General features: G+C 38.5%; 2 protein-coding genes across 2 annotated transcripts; both read left to right on the top strand.

The window, feature by feature from the left end:
• Positions 1-2,016: 2,016 nt before the first annotated feature.
• Positions 2,017-10,104, top strand: ypel3 (yippee-like 3). The gene is made up of 5 exons (XM_074655144.1): positions 2,017-2,400; positions 5,303-5,421; positions 6,139-6,182; positions 6,911-7,019; positions 8,928-10,104. Exons 2-5 carry the CDS (start codon positions 5,305-5,307, stop codon positions 9,015-9,017), a joined length of 360 nt encoding a protein of 119 aa, XP_074511245.1. The 5' UTR covers positions 2,017-2,400; positions 5,303-5,304; the 3' UTR covers positions 9,018-10,104.
• A 4,030-nt stretch (positions 10,105-14,134) lies between these two features.
• LOC141780069 (V-type proton ATPase 16 kDa proteolipid subunit c-like) lies at positions 14,135-22,110 on the top strand. The gene is made up of 3 exons (XM_074655143.1): positions 14,135-14,373; positions 18,417-18,600; positions 20,912-22,110. Exons 1-3 carry the CDS (start codon positions 14,298-14,300, stop codon positions 21,114-21,116), a joined length of 465 nt encoding a protein of 154 aa, XP_074511244.1. The 5' UTR covers positions 14,135-14,297; the 3' UTR covers positions 21,117-22,110.
• The last annotated feature ends 3,315 nt before the right edge of the window (positions 22,111-25,425 follow it).

Genomic DNA, 25,425 nt, shown 5'->3' with positions numbered 1-25,425 from the left:
CTCCATGTTTCACATTAGGTACAGTGTTCTTTTCTTTGGATGCTTCATTTTTGCGTCTGTGAACATAGAGCTGATGTGACTTGCCAAAAAGCTCCAGTTTTGTCTCATCTGTCCAAAGGACATTCTCCCAGAAGCTTTGTGGCTTGTCAATATGCATTTTGGAAAATTCCAGTCTCGCTTTTTTATGATTTGGTGTCCTCCTGGGTTGTCTTCCATTAAGTCCACTTTGGCTCAAACAGTGACGGATGGTGCGATCTGACACTGATGTACCTTGACCTTGGAGTTCACCTCTAATCTCTTTGGAAGTTGTTCTAGGCTCTTTGGTTACCATTCGTATTATCCGTCTCTTTTGTCATCAATTTTCCTCTTGCGGCCACGTCCAGGGAGGTTGGCTACAGTCCCATGGACCTTAAACTTCTGAATAATATGTGCAGCTGTAGTCACAGGAACGTCACGCTGCTTGGAGATGGTCTTATAGCCTTTACCTTTAACATGCTTGTCAATAATTTTCTTTCTAATCTCCTGAGACAACTCTCTCCTTAGCTTTCTGTGGTCCATGTTCAGTGTGGTACACACCATGATACCAAACAGCACAGTGACTACTTTTCACCCTTTAAATAGGCAGACTGACTGATTACAAGTTTGAAGACACCTGTGATGCTATTTACAGGACACACCTTAGTTTAATATGTCCCTATGGTCAAATTATTTTCAATCTTTTATAGGGGTACCATCATTTTTGTCAAGCCAGTTTCATCAGTTTGTTTTTTAAAATGATTCTGTTGATCCACAATTCAAAAGCAACAGCTGATTTTCATTAGTTAATTTTCAGTAAATTTTTATTTATTATTACTTTTGTCAGTTTCAAGTTATTTCAGTGACCATTGTGGGGTTTTCTTTCTTTAACGGAAGAGTACCAACAATTTTGCCTACGTCTGTATATCTATATCTATATCTATAGATATAGATATAGATATTTTTTCTTTCTTTCTTTTCCTCATAACAAAATAAAATAAAATGAAATATGAATAAACCAAAAGGGAGAGAACAATAAATAAAAAAATACAAATTAAATTAAAAATAAAATTAAGAAATAAAGAAAACTTAAAAAAGCCAACATAACTGGGCAAGATCAATATCATGTGACTGTGTACAGTGTGTGCACTTGAGAGGGTTGGGGGATGGCTGGCTGTCAGTCAGGGTGCAAATCAAATTAAGGCTAAAAGATTAAAAAGAATAAAAAAATAAAGTAAAATAAATATATATAGGTAGATAGGTAGAAGTAAAAGAATGATGGATAAAAGGATGGTGTTTAATAGGGTGATGGATAAAAACAGGATGTTTTAAAGGAGGATGATGGATAAAAAAAGGATGATGTGGTTGTATGTGGTGTGTGGACTGTAACTGGAGTTAAATGTAATCATGGGTTAATATTGGTGGTGGGGGGGATATGAACCCCTCTATAACAGCATTTATGAGACTGTACCATCGTAATCGTAAATTTGTGAGCCTGGTTTGATAGCTCAGGGCTTATGTCCTTTTCTATCCATAGGAAATCATTGAAGTGAGGAGAGAGGAGATGAAGGAGGAACCCAGGTGGTGCTTAGGCATCATGGCCCATGCAGCCAGTTGAGGAGTTTTTTTTGAATTTTTAGTTTTTTTTAATTGTTTTTAATTTTTTTCTTTTCTTCCTTTTCCTCATAACAAAAGAAAAGAAAAGAAAAATTAAATGAAATATGGATAAAAAAAAATGGAGAGAAAAATAAAATAAAGAAAGAAAAAAAAAGAAAGAAAGAAAAATAAATAAATAAATAAACAAAGAAAGAAAGAAAGAAAGAAAGAAAGAAAGAAAGAAAACTTAAAAAGAGTTAAAAGAGCTAACATAACTGGGCAGACTGTACCAACAATCACACACTGATAGCCATAAAGGGGCTCATGTGAAGTCGCCTCTGATTGGTTGACCCACATTCCCGACGTCACTGGCCGCCTCTGATTGGTCGACGGGGATTTGTTTTGCACTCTTCAGACTTCCTCCTTTCTGCGTGTTTTCATAAACAAACCACATATTTCTCCCGCTTGGGCCGCCGCGCTGCCGTCCTGCCATCCTGCCATCCTGTCAGCCTGCCAGCACTGTCGGACTCCTGCTCCTAGTTTTACCGGAGGCCGTGGAGAAGCTTTGAGAGCCGGTTTTAACGGAGAAAGACGCGGTTAGTAACCGGGGCTCCGCAGCAACAACAACCAGCAGCAGGCTGTCTGTGTTGTCTTTATTGTCCGAGCGTCAACGCGTGGTCGACGGTGCGACCGAGCTGACCTGCTGTTACCTGCTTTCATTAGATGATCTTCATCTGTCAGTCACATCTGTCCAGCTGTGTAGACTGAGAGGAGCTCCGGTAGCATCAGGTGAGTGCACAGACATCCTGCAATGCGCATCTGACCTGCTGCTGGTAGCTGCTGCTGTGTGTTGTGACGGTGCGGAGCTAGCTCTGAGCTAGCAGGAAAGCTAGCTCAGAGCTAGTGGCCGAGCTGTCCTGCAGCTGACAGATGCATCAGGCCCTTTGTCACATTATTTAGCGACTGACAGACGGTCATTAGTGTTGGACAGTGCATAATAATGGCGCAGCACGCGTTGCAGGGGGTTTGCATGTAATGAGGCTTGGAGGATTGTTTGTGCAAAAACTATTATTAACCAGGAAGCAGCTGCCTGCTAACCTGTGTCCTCCTAACCTATCTGCCTGCCAGCAACTTAATGTGTGTTAATATAATAACAGTACATGCTCAAATGTTACTATATGTCCATGATTACAGATACATTGTTTACAAGGGCTGCCATTCTGTTGTTTTCATATGTTTCCACCTACTTATATGTACATACTAGTTCTAGGTTTATTTTTTACCTGCCTTTGTTCAGCTTTGTTGTCCTTGTTTGTCTACTTACTGTATATCTTCCTGTAAGATGTTGTTGTTGGAACTATGCATAAGTATCTATGGAATACACAATATAAAGACTATATTAGAATACACTATAAATATACCAGGCTAATACAACTGACATGAAAAGGTTGTAAATCACACTTCATCATTTCTGACTTCAAAACTTTGAGACTTATTATGTCATAATAGACTTAACTTCCTTCTTTATTTTCCTAGTAGAAATGTTCTTTGTAGTTTTGAATTAATTAACTTGGTCAATAAAGTGTCAAACTCAATAGGTGTGTTCATATATAACATTACATGCTCATGTTAGTTTGACTATATGTACATGATTACAGCTACATTGTTTACCAGGGCTGCCATTCTGTTATTTTCATACACACCTATTTTTTCACCTACTTACATGTACATACTAGTTCTGTTTTTGTTTTTTTAACCTGCCTCTGTTCAGCTTTGTTGTCCTTGTTTGTCTACTTATTCAAGATTCAAGATGTTTATTGTCACGCCAGTTATACAGGTACAATCGTGTGAATGCTTTTTGCTGGGAAGCTCCATTAAAATAATAAATTATATTACAATTATAAAAGGGAATACTTTGTACAAGGGCATATTAAGAACATATACATTAAGAACATATAAAGTATATACAGTATAAGATATATTTTTGTGTGAGAAGGTGTTGTATGAATTATCTATTTAAAAGTCTGATGGCCTGGGGGAAAATACTTACTGTATATCTTCCTGTAAGTTGTTGTTGTTGGAACTATGCCTAAGTACATTGAGCGCAACTTAAAATCCAGAATAAAATTCCTTGTATATGTACACACATACTTGGCCAATTTTTATTTATTATTTTTATTTAACCTTTATTTAACCAGGTTAGTCCCATTGAGATTAAGAACCTTTTTTACCAAGGGAGACCTGGCCAAGACGGTCAGCAGCAAGAACACAAAGTTGCAGACACAAATAGAGATAAAATACAATTCACAAACACTAAAAGCACTAAAATTTGCATTAAAATAGAACTATCTAAAGACAAATGGGGGGGACAAAAAGGACATTTTCTGGGAGTCAGCTGTACAACAAAGGGGCTAAAAACATTGTCATGCCATAGAGTCTGCTTCTAAAGCCTTCATTTGAGATTTAAAAATATTTAATGATACCAGCTCCTTGATTTTTAGGTCATTTTAGAGCAAATTCCAGGCTGAGGGTGCAGAATATGCAAAAGCCCTTTCCCCAATTTTTTGTCCGAGCTTTTGGGACAGAGAGCACAAAGAAGTCCTGTGAACGCAGTGGATACTGTCCACAATTTTTTTAGTATTGTGGGAGCAGATCCAGAATCACCCTATATATAAGGATGTACCAATGGGAGAGACTACGGGTTGCCAGTGCAGGCCATCCCACCAATAAAGCTAATTCTGATAGATTAATCTGTCCAATGCTGTGAAGGCCCATTTCTGCTAGGAAAATTTTAAAAAATAGATGAAATGATAAAATGCTATGAAACATTGTCAAAATAGTTAGTCTAAATTATGAGATACCAAGTCAAGGTTTTAACAAATCATAGATAGATTGATTGATTGATTGATTGATTGATTGATAGATAGATGTACTTTATTGATCCCAAATTGGGGAATTATTGTGCTACAGCTGCAGGGTTTCCAGGAAATGCAGTAGGAGGAACAGTGAATAAAATGTACATATCAACACAAGAGATAAATATCTATAGAATACACAACATAAAGAATATAGTAGAATACACTATAAATATACCAGGCTACTACAACTAACATAAAAAGGTTGTAAATCACACTTCATCATTTTGACTTCAGAACTTTGAGACTTATTATGTCATAATAATACTTTTGACTTAACTTCCTTCCTAACTTTTCATCCTTTTTTTCTTTTCCTTGTGGAAATGGGCTTTGTAGTTTTTAATTAAATTAATTTGGTCAATAAAGTGTCAAACTCAATAGTAGCTCTCAATAGGTCCAGAGTTTTGTTTTATAATGTCTTACCTTATCTTAATACTCACTTCACTTAGCACAATTATATAAAAAAAGACAGCAAAGGATTTGTAAAGCTGTAACCAGCAAATAATTGGTAAAAACTTGTCTGAACAATTGTCAAAATGAATGTTGTCTGATCAGTTCCAGCATCATGATGATGTGTTAAAAGCTGATGTAAAACCTGTCTGTGTCTAATATCTTCCACTTCCTCATTGATAGCTGAAAATGTAATCAAAACAAAAATCCTTAATTCACATGTATGGTTAACCAGTGGGTCTTAGGAGTCCTAGCCTGTATGCCTGCATCAGTAACACATGCACAACTACCATACTGTCCTCTTCTTCCCTCCTCCTCCTCCTCAGACATGGTGAAGCTGACAAAGGCCAAGACATTCCAGGCTTACCTGGACTCCTGCCACCGTCGCTACAGCTGTGTGCACTGCCGCGCCCATCTGGCCAACCATGACGATCTAATTTCTAAAGTTAGTATGCTGCTACTCTTTTGTTGTTAATAATCATCTCAGACACCGCCTCATGGCTCTCACATAGTTTAGCTTTAGAAAGTAGCAAAACTGGAAGAACTGGACTGACATAAAACAATTAAGAGATCTCCCAAAGTTTAGGGATGCACTGATCCCACTTTTTCAGTTTTTCAGTTACCGATAGCGATACCTGGGCTTTGGGTATCGGCCGATACCGAGTACCGACCCGATACCAGTGTTTAATTAATAAGCTGTATGTCTCACTTTGTGGAAGTGACTGGAGTCATTTTCTTTTATGCGTAAGGCAACATCCGGCTTGACTTAAACAGTGTATTGTGAATTGTTATTTATAATTAAAATAATAAATCGTACACCAACAACTTGGCAAAAAAATCTTCAAAATAACAGGAAACTTTCTTAATGCAACAACAAATTGGTCAAAACTTAAACAGGAATTAAAATTCCAGTATATAATGTATATAGTATATAAACATAGAATTTAATTGAATAGATTGGGCCCATTGTCACCGATACCCGATCCAGCTATTTGAGTCGGTATCGGGCCAATATCCAATCTGGTATCGTGCATCCCTACCGAAGTTAGAAGACATTTTGGCAATAAAAAGAAAACACAATTAATATTATGTTGTTTGATCAATATGTCAAGTGGACACATTTTTTTTTTTTTCTAATTCATTTTTCATCCATGTCTCTTAGTCTTTCCAAGGCAGTCAGGGCCGAGCCTACCTCTTCAACTCTGTGTGAGTATTTTGTTTTTAAATATTACATGTTGGCACATTGAATGTACAAAAAGTGGGTATTTTTTTATCTCCATAATCACTTTGTAGACTGGTAAAAAGTGACTTCAGTAAGTGTTACATTTGATTTTATATTCATAACAATTTTAAAAAACACTTTCCTTAAATGGTCCTTTTGTATTTACTTTAATTTGTTATCAAAACTTTTCAGATTATATTAGTTTTGTGGATCATAGAAACAAAAACAAGTTGGTGAATCTATGCTCTTCTTTGTTTTCCCAGTGAGTCACCTCATCGTTTCAATAGTCTAGTTCTCTCTGAAAAACAAATTCCCAGTATTAGACATGTTTGCACAAACCACATTGCCAACAGATAATTTGATTTGCTCTCCAGTGAACCTTGAAGTTCGCTTTAGTCATACTTCTTCTGGGTTAGTGGGTCAGAAATACTCAGACTCTGAACCTAAAATGGGAGCCTCTTAAATAACTCAAGCACTTCATCTAACTTAAAGGATTAAATTCAATCTCTGTTCTAAATGGAATTGCATCCTCCCCATGACTGTTTCATGAACTTAACATTTAAAAGAAGCAATATAGGACAGTAGGTCCTATATTGAATTACTGTTTAAGTTCACAGTAGTCTCTCTTGGTAAGGAGAGTAGTTTAATTACTGTGAAGGCTTCTGTGGATCAGAGAGGAGCTGCTGTTTGACACCACTGTGTCTGGTTTCAGGGTGAATGTCGGCTGTGGTCCTGCGGAGGAAAGGCTGCTGCTCACAGGACTTCACGCAGTCGCCGACATCTACTGTGAAAACTGTCACACCACGCTGGGTTGGAAATATGTAAGTACATCCATGTATGTGTGAATAAAATGCTGACTCGTTCACATTGAGGAAAGGGGGTTAACATGGTTCCCACCACAGAGACCTGGTGCAGGTTTTGATTTACAGTTCGGCGTCAGATTTCGCCCGTTGATGTAACATTAGCAGGATGTATCGCAGGTGATCTGATCCTTCTCCTGCTTTACTTTTATTCCCTAACTGTGTTTACTTTCTTTCATCCACTTTGTGATATAGAGTGATGCTAAGTTACGCACCTACTTAGAAAAACTGCACTTACATTCAGGGGATATCTATGATGTGCCGTGTTTACTTTACTTTATTTACCGTGATTGAGAACAGCAAAGGAGCTGAGCAGAAGGTTTGCAGTGGAGATGGCTTTGCTAGATGTGTGTTACTGAAAAGCAGAAGCTTGCAGAGTCTTTTTTCAACTTCCTTAATGTTGTCTTCACGATCAACAATCTACACCAGCATCAGGAGCTTGTAGGAGGAAGCAGAAGCAGCCCAAGCTGAGCAATCACCTTTCTTGTGGTGCCCACATGGTATCTTTGTAGCCTGGATGTGTAATCACATTTTTGAAGAAGTGCATGTCGGCTACGTTACAGCTACAGTGGGTATGTGCGTAGACTTGGAAGCTACACCATAAAACTTCTTAACCCACAAGTATAAATAGAGCTTTACACATTTCAAGATGTTGTTGCAGATGACATCATTTAAAAAAAATCCCATGAGGGAATAGGATAATAATACTTAGTTTCAGATGTCAGAGATGTGAAGCACACATTGCATTTGCTCTCAATATGCAACAAAGTTTTGTAGTAAAAATACATTTATTCACTGCTAGAAATACAAGTGCTGATTTAGTTAAAAAAAACTTTAAACCATAGACTGTATATAAGAAGTGGACATAGTCACCGTGACGTCACCCATTGGTTTGTGGACTGTCGTTTTGAAGCCTTGAGTTCGGCATTTTGGCCGTTGCCATCTTGTCTTTTTGTAACCGGAAGTGATACGAGAGGGTGGTACGTACAACCGAACGCTGAATAAGACATTAGGCTCGTTCAACATGAGCCAGTCCTGCGCAGAATCGATCACCGGCAATTGGCGCACAATGCATGCCGCTTAGATTTGTGTCCAACTTTCTCTGACGTCATGCACACATGGGCAACAATAACCTCACGAGATCAAGGCAGCCACAGTTTTTTTAGAGCCAGGCGCCGCAATTGCTCTCCACTGACTGCAAGACCCAGGGCATTATGGGAAACGCCTGGCTGTCGCATGATCAGAGCTGATTGGCTCTTAGTTTTGACAACAAACCCCACGTGTTGTAGAAAGTCAGAACTTTCTGTGTAATTGTAATATTTAACGCTAGATTAGGCTATGAGTCATGTTGTGCAATGAAGGTTTAGTCTGTTAACAAACACATCTTGTATGGTTAATAATAATAATAGTAACAATAATAATAATAAAGGTTATTTATAAGCACTTATCAAAACGAGCAATTACAATTGCTTTACAAGGCAGACATAAAATAATAAAGTTTAGAATATAATACCATATACGTGTGTGTGTGTGTGTGTGTATATATATATATATATATATATATATATATATATATATATATATATATATATATATATATATATATATATATATATTACTGAGGTAATAAATCAAGTGAGAAGTAGGCTCATTTTCTCATAGACTTCTATACAATCAGACTTCTTTTTGCAACCAGAGGAGTCGCCCCCTGCTGGCTGTTAGAAAGAATGCAAGTTTAAGGTACTTCAGCATTGGCTTCACTTCTCAGACCGGGAGGTTGCTGCATGTCTTTTTATGAATAAGTCTGAGTTGAGCAATACTCTAATCTACTTTTTAATGACCCTTATTATATGTCCCTCCCTTCTGCAGGAACAAGCTTTTGAGCTGAGTCAGAAGTACAAGGAGGGGAAGTTCATCATCGAGCTGTCCCACATGATAAAGGACAACGGCTGGGACTGAGCGGGGAAACCTTCATCTTTCTTCATGACTTTGTTTCTTTCAAAAGTTGCATCCCCTCGACTTAAAAAGGGTTCCAGTGTAGCTTCCTCATCCTGCGTACGAGCCATCGCTGTGCCACACTTTCACTTCGTACGGCTTCGCCAAGAAATAGCATGTGATGCCTTTTTATCTTTTTCTGTTCTTCATGTTTTTTCCAGCGACCACATCAACAACACATTTGCTGATATTGCTATCCCCAATTGCTAGTTGTGCTGGGACATGGACTGAATGAGTGCAGGGGGGTTTGTGTGTGAAAGACTGGGAACATGTAGTCACACAGGCGCGTGTGCATGTTGGGTTTTAAAGTGTTTGAGTGATGGCCGCTAAACAGCCCCGCTGTGTGGGGGGGGGGGCGAGGCCAGTGCAAGTCAAATATTCTGACCTTCTTACACAGCAGATGCAGGTATTTGGGTTTTCCTTTTTGAGATTAAGGGGCACATTTAGACGTATCTGGCCCAAGCTGAGTAAAGTATGTAGGCCTGTTTAACCCCGTAGATCATTTCTGAGTGATGGGAATGCTTAAAGCAGTGGGAGGGCTTGTTTTTTTTTATCAGTGAAATTCATGTTTTTTATGGTAAAATCAGTTACACTTGTTCATATTTTGCTAAAGGCAATCAGGAGGTTGAATTAGTGATGTTAAAGCCCGTAAACGTCTCCTGCAAGAATTCTTAAATCTGGAGTATGAGTGTCTTCTGCTTGTAGGTATACATTTTAGTATGTGTGTGCGTGTGTGTGTGTGACTGTGCTGAGATGTCTTAAGCTGGATGGTGTTGAGATGCATTATAGCCTTGGGGTTCACATCTAGAGTTTTCCGCTGCACAGTTTGGGATGTCTTCACTTTTACTTCATGCTGATGAGATCTCTCCTCCATGTGTTTGTGTATATACAGGCTAACACGGAGCTGCCCCCTACAGATACATTTACTCAATCGTGTTAGAGCAAAAGTGTGATTAGGATTATGTAGCATATTTATGGTGATTTTTAATGTCTGCTTCTTTCATTAAAGTGTATTATTTTAACCTAATCTTTCATTAAAATACAGCGTGTCTGTAACTTGCGTTCAGTTTTCTTTTGCTCTCTGATTCCCGCACACATACTTGAAATATAGATGTTCTAGACATGTTCTTATCTCTAACCGTACACATCTTGATGCCGTCACTCAGCTCTTAGATGTATTAATGACGACCCATATGGCACGCATCATTGTGTCTTGTATCAGAAGGTGGGTTGGCCCAAGATCAGCACTTTTATCTATTTATCTATAAAGGAATACTTGAAAAATGACCACCTTAATTATCGTCACTCCTGTGTCTGACATTATACTCATAACACCTGTTCTAAAAACTGGTTTACACTAATTTGGTACAAGGTTATATTGATTTTAGGTGCTACAGTTTCACATAATATGCTTGTATTTTTATCTAATTTTTATACCAACGCCAAGGTTATTTAAGAAAGCATTTATTTATAACTTCTCATGCTTTTGTCTAAATGTATATATATATTTAAATCTTGCTATTTTATTATGTTTTTATGTCATCACCATTATTTATTTTTATATTATTTTTTTCTGTACTCAGGTCTCACTTGTGAATGAGATACTGATCACAATGTGACTTCCTGATTAAATAAATTATATATAGATGCGTAAGAAAAGTAATAAGTTCAAATACAACATGCATGTCTGATCCTCTCCACTTGAGAACTGAGGATCCTCTACATCACCTTCAGACTTTCTGCATCATTTTAACTTCCTTTTTTTTACTGAGCGTTAGCTGATGCATGTGATGTAATGGTGTTGGAACAAACTGTTCTGAAGGTCACAATTTCAGTTGTAATTTATACATGAAAACACGTCATTTAAACGTGTTAGTGGAGCTCTCATTTACAGGGAGGAAGAAATCCAACCGGATGCCCTGACCAGTCAGTAAATCAGCCAGCAGATGGCGCTGTGAATACTGTTAGATTATAGGTATACTGGTACTTAGAAATATATTCATCCATCCATCTGCAACCGCTTATCCCGTTAGAGGTCACGGGGGGGCTGGAGCCGATCCCAGCCGACATTGGGGGAAGGCGGGGTTCACCCTGGACAGGTAAACACAAGATTTAAAGTGGTGCTTTTGCATGATTGGTTGTGGAGAAACTCAGTTTTACAGATCTGTCGATTAAAACAAATAATCGATCAGTTGACAAAATTGTATGATAAATAATTCAAATAAAACGCTACAAAAGGTATAAATACATAGAATCATAGAGGACAAAATCAGTTTTATGACTGAAAGTTAAGTAATGTAATTATGATATTATAATAATATTTCACAACATCTAGTATTGAGTGGGCTTACAACACACATTGCTGAAACATTAAAATAGTTCAAGTCGTTTTAAGTTTTTTAAAACACGGGCCGCAAAGCAAAAGAAAGTCCTTTTATGAACCCTCCCAAAAAAAAAACATACAGTATTGTCCTCTTACTGTAAAAGGAAATGATTGTTAGGAGCAAGAACAGGTCACATGATTGAGCTCTGACCAGAGCTAATAGCTTTTCTTTATGACATGCAGCAGCAGCATAGAGGCTGCTGACAGTCATGTGTGTGCAGCACATTTTCAGCTGTCTGCTCTGCTTTTCACTCCTGTATGAGATTTAAGTACATTCTCATGACACAATTGAACCGGTCAAAGGCCTCACTGAGTGACAACTTTACACATGTAGCACTGAGAGATATTCATTTTATTGTTTCTTCTTTAATCCTCAATAATATGTTACTGTATCATGCAGTATCTGCCTTGCTGCATGATACATGTCGCCCAGTAGTGTAGGTGTTTTGCCCCCAGTATACAGAATATAAATGACTGGGGGAATGTCCTGTTTTAAGGCTTAGGGTGTAGACCACAACATCAACCTGATAACAATATAAGAAATGAAATGGAGGTGTTGATAAGACCCCATCTTAGAGAATTTATAAAATCACTCATAAGCCCCTTTGGAGCTAGAGTGACTTTATAACTTAACTTTCGCTGTAAAGTATGTTTTAGTGACACAACTCGCCAAGGCAAACTCCTCTCATTTAATTTGATGCTGTTGACTAGAGTGTAGTTAATATTGTGGTCAATACTATTGGAGTCAGGGAATAACTCTGCTGTAGCTGATGACTAATTCAAAATCAAGATTTTAGGTTCAAAACGGCAGAGAACTCAAATCTATGAAACAAATTAATATAAATACAGCTCGTAAAGTTAGAAGATTCAAGGTTTTTATTGTCACTCAGGTTATACAAGTACAATCATGTCAAATGCTTTTACTGGGAGGCTCCATAAAAGAAAGAAAAATAAATAGTGAATATACAAGGACATATAAAATATAATACAATAACATATAATAAAATATAAGAAGCAATAAAATATCAATTTAAGAAAAAAATATCAATTTAGAAATTATCCTTATTTACAATAAATAGGTTGTATATTGCAGAGGGGTTGGATTGCACGTTGGTTTTGTTATTTATTTAGTATTCAAGTAGAAGAGTATAAATATATTGGAATGATGTGCATATATTTTCTATTTGGAGTAAGTAAACAATATAGTCTTTGTACCTTCAACAGCACAACTCACCAAGTTTCAGAAAAAAAATAATGTTAGCTTATTGATTATCAAAGTCAATTTAAATTTCCACAAAGAAAAAATTAGATCAGCCCTACATCCATTTATAATGTTTGGCTGATGATCACACACGCTGGTGGAGCAGGTGAGGATGACACTTCAACAAGACATGTGACTGAGGTGAAAATCAGACATCAGCTGCAGGACAGAAGTCCAGTCAAAGTGTTTATTTATGTGCAGCTGTTTGGGGCAGATGCAGTTCTTCCACCTGCAAACTGGCAACAGTGTTGTGTATTGAATCTAAAAGAAAAAGTAAACACATTGCTGGTGTAATATTCAGGAGCATAAGTGATGTAACTTTATGTAAAAACCTTTGCTCTAATCTCTCAGAATAAGAAGGTTTTTCTAAAATATGGAAAATATTTGACCAACAAATCCCTCTGTGTTGTTTTTATCCACTCCCCCCCACCCGCTTGTAAAGCCCTTGTTAAGAAAAGTACTATATAAATAGAGTTTATTATGATTATTACTCTTAAAATGCGCACTGTAGATATTTTCAAGGAGATGGATTATTAAAGGCTAAGACAAGGATCATGACATATTGGTCTTGTTAAAAAAAAAACATCCTTCAAACCAAAACTGGGATCAAGATATAAACCTCAATAAAACTATATAGATCACAAAATTTGATAACCATCAAGACTCACTGAGGGATGCTGTGTGAGAAATATCCATTTTAGGAAACTAAATTGTGTAAATAAGGTAAAATAGGATCCGGTAGATAGAAAAGAAGCCCAAAAGAAGCATAAAAATGTGAATTATGAGGTGACATGACCTTTTAGCTGACATTGGATTTTACAGTGTCACCTTGACAGAGGCAGCTCCAGGATGTGTCTCCAGGTCAGTCAGTCAATTTTAGTTTGTTTGACTCCTAATGTTTATTTTAATTAACCTATATCCCTCCCAGGTTATTTACATGGTGAACATAGGCCTATATATACAACATACTGCTGGATATTATGTGCACTGTGTTACTGTGCTTTCTGCTCGCCTCTATATTACTCTTGTTTATTTGTTGTTGTATTTTTTAAATTATAGAGCCAACCCTGTGTTTATGCTCTATTTTACTATCTATTATAGATACCTACAATTAATACGCCAGCATGTGAACCAGACTGCAGTCAGTACACTTGCAGCAGAACATACCATAACACACACACACACTGTGCAAACTACTCATATCATATGATGGTGGCATTTACAAACTGCTTTACCATGTGAACACCATGTGAAAACTGCTTATTAAATGAGAATACATTTCTACAATATATTCTACAGTGCGATAAACAACAAGGAGGTTAGATATTTATAGATATTTATAGATATTTCGACCCTTGTTTTGTGTCGAGCACCCCCGCGTCCACACGAATGGATCGGTCCGAGATGGCTTGGTCATGTGACTTTTTCCGTTTCGCCATTTTCCTCCTCTACAGCTTCTCCTCTACAGCACCGGTGCTCCTCTCTCTGGCTGCCTAGTTGTGTCGCCCTCTCTCAGTGTTTTAACCTGACCAGAGCTGACGGTGAAAAAAGAAGATAGTCTTGTCTTGTAGCTGTATAACCACGAGAGAAAAGGTCGAGCATGTCTGGTGAGGAGAGCCCCGAGTACGCGCCTTTCTTCGCTGTGATGGGAGCCTCTGCGGCCATGGTGTTCAGCGGTAACTACACAGCTCCTCCATCATCTCACACCTCACACCTCTACTGCTACTAGCTTAGCCAGATGTTCAGTGCTTGTGACGACATTAGAGACTGTCTATAGAGAGTTGGATGTTGTCTGAGTCGGTCACGGCTCACACACACCTGCAGGTGATGCGAGTCAGAGAGGCTGCTGACCACGAGCTATCTACCTCCTCTCTGTAGCTATAGCTACCTCCTCCTGTACCAGCCTGGTTATATCACATCAAGCTGTGATGCTGTCTGCTCGGTGACGCAGACCCTCGTTTGAGGTGGCAGCTGCTCCCTTCAGACCGCCTTCAATCTGACATGAAGGAGTTATTTTACTGCACAGAGAGATCTCCATTATTGAGAAGATATAAATGCGATTCTTGTTGGGATTAGTTACAGTCGTGTTCCCCGTTGATGTGTTGTATTACAGGAGGGCCAGCAGCATCAAGGCCTGAACATCATCAGTGTGGGGACATTAAAGGGAGAATCCATCCATTCATTCAGGTTTAGAGGTAGAGGTGGTGGGGTACACCCAGTCTGTCAACGATTAGGATTATACATCATCGTGGTCTTACAATGGTTTTTGGGGGAGTACAGTCAATCAGGTGATGCCAGTTTTTAGCAGATGAAAACAACTGTCTCCATAATGTGGAAATCATTGATGATTTCATGTTTCCTGTTAATGTGTTGTATTATACAGGAGGGCCAGCATCATCAAGGCCTGAACATCATCAGTGTGGGGACATTAAAGGGAGAATCCATCCATTCATTCAGGTTTAGAGGTAGAGGTGGTGGGGTACACCCAGTCTGTCAACGGTTAGGATTATAACAAAAATCATTGTAAGACCACGATGATGTATACATCATCGTGGTCTTACAATGATTTTTGTGGGAGTACAGTCAATCAGGTGTTGCCAATTTTTAGCAGACACAAACAAACTCTCTCCATCATGTGGAAATCATTGATGATTTGATGATGACATCAGGTGACACTTTGTGGAGTTTGTCCATTGAATGAGTGACAGCTCATATATTGTTTTTTATTTAAGATGTATTACAATACCTAAACCTGGGGTATCCACCAATCCACTGGCAGAACTCTCTCTTTCCTAAATTTACAATATGTATACCACACTGCATGACACTTGGATTCATTTTAATGTAAGGTAACATTAGGCCAGGGATTGCCGTGGCATTAAAAACTGAGCTAGTGGCCCGACGAATGTAACTGAAACACTAAAGAAACTGTTTAATATGGACAACTGTCTCCATAATAATGATTTGATGATGACATCAGGTGACACTTTGTGGAGTTTGTCCATTGAATGAGTGATAGAGTTACTGTATATATTTTTTAATTTCAGATAGTAAATCTAGAGATGCACAGATTTTTTATCTGGTCAATACAATTACGATACTTGGAATCTACCAATCCAATACCAGAGCTCTCTCTTTACTACATTTAAAATCTGTACCTTACACTGCTTGAAACTTAGATTAATTTTTATGTAAGGTCACAGGGATGGCCGTGACATTAAAAACGGAGTTGGTGGCCCGTCATGCTTGGATGAATGTGCCTGAAACCCCACATTTTATAATGACATTGACAAAGAAACTGTATTTAATGTGGATCAGTCACATTCTGGCTGACGCCCAATTGGTTCAGTGCATCTGTAATTAAATCTAAATTAGTTTTATTGTAATGTAGAGTTAAAGACTTCTTACGACTATGTCTGTTTTGTAGCTCATGTATACCTGTTTAACATCAACTACATGTCTGGACTGCACAACCTTTAGTCTGCTTGAACTGTTATGGTTAGGTAAATAACATATAGCAAGATGGAAAAAATATCTTATCAATAATGGTTAGAAATATTACCTCTTCATTTCGCACACTCATTTTGACACTGCTATTGTTCTGCTGTATCACAGAGCAAATGGTAAACACACTAGGCTCTGTTATAAGCTATTTGCGACCTACACCATAGGCACACAGAGACACCTACAGCTTTGAATCAGTAAAATATTATAATACCCCTCAGTAAAATCTACATGGGCGCTGTTATAGTGTCATAACAGTTAATTGTTCATGATGGAGACGGTCCAGGATTTCTCGAGGTGACACTCGATCAAGCATCCAGTAGGCGTCATCTGTGTAAGGCTGAAGACCCATTGGACATGTGATGTCCATCCTTATTAATTATCTATGGGATGCACAGTGCGGAAGCAGGCGGTGCAGAATTAGCCCATGATGCATTGAAAATGGGAGTTATGCTGTACTTTTATGCAAATAAGAACTGCAGAAAAGTGGATAAAAAAATCATTTATTGAAGCTTCCTCTTTTCTATGGCCTTTCCCTCCCTGAATATAAAGAAAAAACAGCTGCTTATTGGAGAAATTGCTGGGTTGCGTATATTCACACAATACTAATACTAACAATTGCCTGAAGTCGATGAGTACATAGCCCTAGAGTGTCAACACACCTACATCAGCAAGTGAGAAGTGGTGTTGTGTGATTTATTATTAAATTGCCCCAGCAGTCTTTATAATAAGCAGGGAACATCCTGTATTCAGAGTTGCTCTCTTCTTGTTGTCATCAAAGCCACGTATGATAATCAGTAATTGGTCTGCACAGATTGATGCTCTCCAGGTAACAAAGAATAGCACTCAACACTAGTGCTGGTCAACAATCTGTGGAGAAGAATTGCCCCGTGTCGAGTAACGTGTAGTAGATGAACCACTACATGACAAACCCCCACACGTGGCGTGATGTGGGTTGCTTGGTGAAAGAAGGGTAAATGCGAGACAAGTGATTAACTTGCGGCCTGATATTGTTCAATCAACACCTCTCTGACAGTGTCAACAAAAACTGAACTTCTGTCTTCTAGTCCTTATTTGTTCACACAGTTAAAACATGGTAAAAGACATACGGTATTTGAGCTCATGGGAGGAAGGCTGCGTTCACACCAGAGCCGGTGGTGCCGCTTAAAACGCAAGTCCTCCCATTCGTTTTGAATGGGGATAATGCACTCGGACTGCGGCTGCGGAGGCTGCAGGAAGTGCTGAAAAAAACGCAGCGGACTGGCGGAAAAGTAGAAAAATAATCAACTTTTGGAGAAACGCTGCGGTGGCCAATCATGTAAATGCCGATCCAGAGCTGTACATCCCAGCCATGAGGGAACAAAAGACGTTAATTGTGACTCTCCAACACTGCTGCACAAACATGCGGTGAATCGCAGCAATGCCTGGTCTGGTGTTAATGCAGCCAAAGGAAGCCAAGGGGCTTATACGAAGTCCTCTCCAATACAAAACAATTAAATCACATATAATTATAAACATCAGACATAAAAAAAACAAACATAAGAGCAGATAACAGAAACTTAAAAAAGGGAACTTAGAATCAAAATCAAAAAGAAAATGTTGATATGATATATGTATGTATATATTACTGTAGATTATTTTAGATTGTACAGGTATACTGAACAAACTATAACTGGCAACATGCTTGTGTTGTGTGATGTGACAAGCAGATATGAGTGAAACATTCCCTTTCATCAGTGCAGAAAGGGAAACTTAGAAGAACCTACCATTTGTGTCATTAGTCATGAAAATATTCATATAATAAAGTATTGAAGTGGGCGAGGTTATATTGGGTAGCAAGTCTATAGAGTACAACCGTTAACCGCTTTTTAAAATGTGTTTCTAGAGATGGTTTGTGAGGAAACTTTAAAAATAAATGCACTATTGTGATTTGCAAGTAAGTGTCTTTTAAAATATATATATAACTTTCATTCCTCAGTTATTTATGGCTGGGTGTGAGAAAACTGGCAGTCAAATATCATCTACTGTTTAATTCTGTCTGTTACCTGCACGTCGGCTCTGATATTGATCCACAGCATGAATCTTTCTCATTCAGCTCCATCCGAATCCATATCTCATCTGAGTTGTTTTGTCAGGAATCGTTTGTAAGTGAAGAATGAACACTGGCTGAATCGAACATGATGAATTAACAGGAACTCTCTCCTCTCTCGCGCAGCATTAGGAGCAGCGTATGGGACGGCGAAGAGCGGCACAGGCATCGCCGCCATGTCTGTGATGCGGCCAGAGCTCATCATGAAGTCCATCATCCCCGTGGTCATGGCTGGTATCATCGCCATCTACGGGCTGGTGGTGGCTGTGCTGATAGCAAACAACATCTCTGAGAGAGTCACCCTTTACAAGTAAGATGAACCTCTGATACAGTTTCACTAATTTTTACATTAATAGTGTACAGTATATTATTTCTGCTCGTTGTTTGTGTAAATTGAGAAACATTATTTCATACAGCATCTTCTACATAGTTTGCTTTTGAGTTGAAGCACATAACCTCCTTAACTCACAAACACAATAAAAGAAATAAATCCTCAAAATCAAGTAACCAAGAAGACATTTATTAGTCAAATAGTCCTAAAGCTATTTTTAACCACTACTAATTCTGACCACCTGATGAAGCCTTTTATCTGTTTCGATCAACTCCAAAGAGAAAAACATCTGGGCCTTGAGCTCGCTAAATGTCTGATTTCCCTCGTCATGGTACATTTCCTGTGTCCGGCTCTTTGCTGTGTTTTGCTGAGCAGGTAGTGAACAGTCAGAACTTGTTTTCTGAAGCAGTTTTATGGACAGAAGTGTAGACTTGATACAAAAACTTTCTTTGATCATGAAGGCCAGTGTTGGTGTAAAATTCTCTGGTTTATCAGTGAAGTGTACAAACTACACTGCAGACTGGAGTCTCTACTAACAGTGACAAACAGAGTGACGGCTAACTCGTATGAACGGCTCTAAAGCGGGTTAATGCGCATTGGTAGGCATGCTATATATTAATCTGGTGTATGAAATGTCTGTATCCTCACTATGATAATCTGGTCATGGGTCACATCTTTGGTTGCAACTTCAACGTAGAGGTTTGTGATGTTTATTGCAACTACAGCTGCTGGCTTAGCTTCGACACAGCTCTGTTCGCTCACTGGAGAAGCTCCAGTCTGCGTTCGTCTTTGCCCGTTTGTGGCGCACTATCCTTCAGTGGCGTTGATAGGCTATTACTTGTGACGTATAAAGGCTGTTACACATAGGCGGCTTTTTTTTCCCCAGCCGATTAATTCGCATGTCCATATATTTTTTCGAACTGATGTTTTGGTCGAGAATACTTTCACACAGAACACGAATATTGCACGGCAAAAAAGCAACATACTTTTTTTCCGTAACAAGGTCGATTTTCTGAGCTTTTGCACCGTGATTAAAGGCTTCAACCAATTAAGTTGTGCAGAATGGGTTGAGTTGCGTCTTTATTTATGAAACAACAACACAGAGGCTCAAAGTCCAAACCAGGGCGTCAAACTTAATTACTCATTTTCAACCTTGACAAAAGCAGCGCAGACCAGATCCACTCTTTCCGTTCTTACCTTTCACAATAAAAGCCCGAAACATATAAGACATGCAGGTGAGTATTTAGCATTTTTGTGTCGTTTATTCGTCACACCCCTGGTTTGTAAAGACCTTAACTAATCAGCGTGTGGGACGCTGAGTGAGACTACAGAGTGGTGACCTCAGACAGAGAGAGGCATCCTTTTCAACTAATTTATTTTATCGGCAGTTGGATAAAAAAAAGAAGAAGCAACAATTCAGATAGTAACCACAGCCGATAATCGGTCGATCCCTAATCTAAACACACACCCCTGCTGTTTTAAGCCTTTCAAATATGGAGTTTACCTGCTTTTCTCTGTTTTATGTAAGGGATAATGTACAGCGAGCCGGTCGTTGTTGCATAATAAACCATGACAGGGCGATGCGGCATCCCGACGCAAAGTGGAGGGGTCTCTCATTGCCCTGAAGGGGTTTATATGACCCGCTAGCTGTACATTATCCCGCTTATTACACGGCTACTTACTTACTTAATAAATAAATAATTTGACACAAAAATGGTCGTCCAGAGTCCGACATCAGATCTGTGTCCATGGCAACGGTCTGTTATATCTTTATAGCAGGATGCTGCTATGTATAACAGTCTGTAGAATGCTGTGATTGACGAATCAGAATTGTGTATTCAACAAAGCGGTGTAATAAATCATATTAAAGTGAATGGCTTTGGGTTTTGGACTGACAAAACAAAACATTTAAAGACATCCCCTTGGACTTTTAGAAACTGAGATCAACATTTTTCACTATTGTCTGACACTTTTTTGACCAAACGTTTTATCAAGAAAATAATTGTTAGTTGCAGCCCTACAACTCACGCTAGGTACTACGACCTAGAAACTAATAGTCAAGTGTGGATTTATATGATGGGCGGGGTTAGCTAGTCGCCTCAAATCGCATTTGATTGGATACATTCATGTATACATCCCAGAGTTCCCATTATTTTTATATATATAAACTTTTAACAGGATGAGAAAAGATGATTTCTTTGACATATTTATTGTATTATCATATCAGACAGTTTCAGACAGTATTACCGTGTGCGATGACGGCGCTCTTTTCTTCATTTCTGTCCAACAGGAGTTTCCTGCATCTCGGCGCTGGTCTGAGCGTGGGCCTTAGCGGTCTGGCGGCCGGGTTCGCCATTGGCATCGTGGGTGACGCCGGCGTGAGAGGCACCGCCCAGCAGCCCCGGCTTTTCGTGGGCATGATCCTCATCCTGATTTTCGCCGAGGTGCTGGGGCTTTACGGCCTCATCGTGGCCCTCATCCTATCTACAAAATAAGTGTCCGCATCAAACACCATCTCATTCATTCCACAACAAAGCAGCAAGAACAAATAGGAGATTTTCACCTACTTCCATTACACCCCGTGGGTCTGACAGGATGGGATGGCAAACAGAAACATGTTGGCGGTCGACTTTGACAGCTGTGTCCTCAGTAGATGTGATATATCCATATTGTTTAAAGCCATCCAGTTGTGTCAGGTCTTGTGAGTTACTGAACGGGCATGAAGATGTATTGGTTGTTGTGGGATGATGTGTGGACAGTCTGCTTGATTTGTTGTCTGATCTTAACCTGTACAGTGAACCAGAGTCCCTCCACCCCCTGTAAATGTAGTAACCAGTCTGTGCTGTGAGTGTGAGTATCAACGTTTACCCCTCTGCCCACACCCCTCCCTTTTGATTTTTGTTTTCTGTTGGTGGTTTTTTGATTGTCCTTCTCCGTTTCGAGACTGCTGAAGAATCGTGCACACTAGTATTTTATTTTTATCATGTTCTTTTCGGGGACCATTTTTGAATCGCAGTGGTGAGGAGCTGTCACTACATATTTTTTTCTCACTATTTATGGACAGTTATGAAGATTTTGACTTAATGAAAATGTCTAAATGGAATAATGTTTATTGAATACCCTATATACATAAAAAAATATATAAATTATCTGTGTATAGTTAGATTAATTGCACTGTGGGTAATTGTTCTAAGTGCTTGGAATTCCTCTGGATGTAGTGTGATTATTAATGGAGGATGTCCACATGTTGACATGGAGTTGACAGTGTGTGTGCGCATGTATGTGAGTGTGTGTGTGTGTGAGTGAATGACCTGAGTGCATAATGTGTGTGCAAGTCTTTATGTTTAATATGACATTCTCAAACACTAGTATCGTTTACCTGTAGTGCTGCTGTCTTGATTTTTTTGTTTGTTTGTTTTGTTTAAGGTGAGAGCTCACTGTTCAGCCATGCCTGTCAGATTTCCAAATAAAACTCAACCTCCTCCAGAACATCACTGTCAAGCCTTTTTGTTTGGTCTGATATCAATGGGATGACTGAACTTGCAGTACCAATGACCTTCAGGCTTTTCAGAGTCTCAAGCATTTTGGTGAAAATGGAAAATTGGGTATGAAATAGTTAATTAAATTGATATATAGCTTGATGAAAAGTGAGAGGATCACAAACGTTATTGCATTTCATCCTGAGGTGGACATGAATGTCAACTTAAATTTATATTTTTAAGTAAAGCACATGTAGCTGTTGAGTGACAAAGTTGCTTGATTTATCTTCAGTTAATTCCCTCATGCTGCAGTGTTCAAAAGTTGAAATTAAAAAAAAGTCACATGCAGAATTATCTGTTAGCTGCCTGCAACATCCACAAATGTCTTCTTGGTGACTTTTGATTCATAAATGCCCTTGAATATATTAGCCAGCTCCTTCGCTTCCTCTTTAACTTGAATACATATGCAATCCATGTTTTTTCTCCACTCCTGATATCAATTCTCAAAAAAATGTGTGTGACTGGAAGTGGACTAATGACTCAATTTAGGTCCATCAAGTACTGCAGAAGCCTATACTCTTCAGGGATCTGTTGGTGAATTTTACACATATTCTGCACCTAAAAAAAAAGGCCTTTGAGAAATCCATTTTTTTATGATCCCTTTGAATTGTTGAAGGGTAAAATTGTGACAAAGGCTTACTGACTGCTCATACACATTATTATTAATGAGCTCACACAAAGCAGTGTCAACATTTTGTTCCAGTCCAGGAGAGCAGCACTGATCCATGGCAAAGCGCAGAGTTAAACTTGCAATATACCAAAAACGAAAAGTATTAGGGACAAATTAACAAGACTGGAAGCGCTGTAAATGTAAGAGATAAAAAGAAGTGGCAGTGCTGTTCCCACTGCCTGTAACAAGTTTTAGATTTAAACATCAAATCATCTAAGCTACAAATAGCTGCTGTAAACTAGGAGAATGTATTACTCTAAATGGCATTTAAAACAATACCTACATGTATGAACTCATTTTCAGTGTGTATAAACTGCACCTACAACATAAAAATGCTCCTTAATATATAATAACTCAACATAATATATTCAGTAGTGGAAAGTACATTAAGTGCTGTACTTAGGTATAATTTGGAGGTACTTGATTATTTCTATTTTATTGTACTTTAGCACAGTGTGTCTTAGTCAGTGTGCTGACTTGACTTTGACTTGCCCAAAACTGCATGTGATTATCATAAAGTGGGCATGTCTGTAAAGGGGAGACTTGTGGGTACTCATAGAACCCATTTTCATTCACATGTCTTGAGGTCAGAGGTCAAGGAACCCCTTGAAAATGGCTATGCCAGCTTTTCCTCGTCAAAATTTTGTGTATGTTTGGAGCGTTTCTTAGCCTCCTTCCCAACAAGCATTGCATTGTTGGTACCAATGGATTCATTAGGTTTTCTAGTTTCATATGATACCAGTATCTTCACTCTAGCTGTAAAATTGAGCCCGCTACAACCTAAAAAATCACAAGTTGCGTTAATGCGTTAAAGAGATTAGTGGTGGTAAAACAAATTTGCATTAACACGTTATTATTGTGTTAACTTTGGCAGCCCTAATACAAAAAAATTACAGTATCTCTGCATTCAACCAACTACAACAATAACATGGCTTATATGTTAATGCATCAACAATAATGAGCCACAAATATTAAAACATAAAACCTAATGAGTTACTTTTAATTTTGATAATTTAAAGGACAGTCTGGGTATCTATCTTCCAAAGTTACAGACATTTAGTACAAAATTCCCTCCTTTTGTTACTATAAGTGATGTTACGTGCTGTGCCAAGGCTTCGGAGCGTGTGTTGAGTAATCCAGGAAGTTTTCCTCGATGCGTTTATCGAGGCTTGTATCGTTTTAAACCAATTACGTCATTGATGACGTCCGAAGCCTCGCTGCCCGGCCATACCACTGACTGGTTCAGATCTTCACTGGTTAAACCAATGCCACTTTCCAGAAGTGACACAGAACACTAATATTACCCCTCCTGACATTATTATATTATATTAAACTACACTACAATACAATTATTGACCAAAGGATTGGTTTACACACATAAGATGCATTACTCATAAAACAATTACAGTTTATTATACATGTATGTTATATACTCATAATATACTTACTGGAAAATAGACATTATATTATATATTATATAGATATAAATGGATTACATGGTAATATATATTATTTCGTTGTTTATAGTCACTCCCAACAGCCTTTACTGGCGCAAAACACAGTATATCAGATCACACGGTTAAGATCATATTTGTTTTACACTCTTTGGCCACCAGGTGGTTTCGTGTTCACATGAAGCCTCGAGAAATGAACCCTTTTCCGAACCAATTTGCTGGAAAGCTTCAATGCAGCTTCGTGAAGCTTCAGCTCGCCATTACTAGTTACTATCCTTCCACTTCAACTCAGCAAGGAAACACTGACGAGGGAAACAGAAAGGGGGAAGTTCATACCAAAAACACTATAACTTTGGGAGACACCCTTTTGATGTCCTGAATACATTTTTGCACAAAACGAGGAATGTGTATTTTGTCCCCCATAACTTCCACTGAAAGCTCTTTAGGAGGGGGTCTTTTAATGACCAGCATGAACAGAAGGAATTATTACAGTAAGCAAAACCTGTTTCAATGTTTATAGAGGTACCTTACTATTGTTTTTAGACAGACTTTAAAAATTGTGAACCTATCCTTTAAGCAGGCTACATTTTATTTCTAACACTTGTGTACTTCTGCTTAGGTAACATTTTAAAGTCCCATATTATAAAAAGGTGAGATTTTCATGTTTTTTTATTATTAAACAGGCTTAAGTCCTATATAAATACTGTGAAAGTATCGAAACACTCAATCCACAGGGAAATACACACAGCCCGTATTCAGAAACCCTTGACACAATTTTAAACGTGAACATTCTGAATGTGTCTCAGTTTATTTCCTGTTGCTGTGTATGTGAATGTCATCAGCTGACAGGAAGTACACATGGACCCAAGCTGTTGCCTAGCAACGCAATTCCGTTGCAATTCCGTCAAAATGCACTAAAACGGAGCGTTTAAGACAGAGGGTAAATACAAGCATACTCAGGCCTACAGTACGAGGAAAATAAAGTTTTTTTTTTAACATTACAGCATGTAAACATGTTCTAGTAGAAACACAAAATACAAGTATGAACCTGAAAATGAGCACGATATGGGACCTTTAAATGCAGGATGAGTATTTTTTATCGTCTGTAGTATTGCCACTTAATGATCTGATTCTGAATACT

The sequence above is a fragment of the Sebastes fasciatus genome, chromosome 13, assembly GCF_043250625.1.
Source record: "Sebastes fasciatus isolate fSebFas1 chromosome 13, fSebFas1.pri, whole genome shotgun sequence".
Classification (NCBI taxonomy): domain Eukaryota; kingdom Metazoa; phylum Chordata; class Actinopteri; order Perciformes; family Sebastidae; genus Sebastes; species Sebastes fasciatus.
The sequence above is the reverse complement of the archived record's forward strand: the minus strand, read 5'-3'. Positions and strand labels throughout refer to the sequence as shown.

Coding starts and splice junctions, on each gene's coding strand:
- ypel3 (XM_074655144.1), top strand. CDS start 5,305: ATGGTGAAGCTGACAAAGGCCAAGACATTCCAGGCTTACCTGGACTCC. Junction 5,422..6,138: donor ATGACGATCTAATTTCTAAA/GTTAGTATGCTG, acceptor CATGTCTCTTAG/TCTTTCCAAGGCAGTCAGGG. Junction 7,020..8,927: donor CCACGCTGGGTTGGAAATAT/GTAAGTACATCC, acceptor TCCCTTCTGCAG/GAACAAGCTTTTGAGCTGAG.
- LOC141780069 (XM_074655143.1), top strand. CDS start 14,298: ATGTCTGGTGAGGAGAGCCCCGAGTACGCGCCTTTCTTCGCTGTGATG. Junction 14,374..18,416: donor TGCGGCCATGGTGTTCAGCG/GTAACTACACAG, acceptor TCTCTCGCGCAG/CATTAGGAGCAGCGTATGGG. Junction 18,601..20,911: donor GAGAGAGTCACCCTTTACAA/GTAAGATGAACC, acceptor TCTGTCCAACAG/GAGTTTCCTGCATCTCGGCG.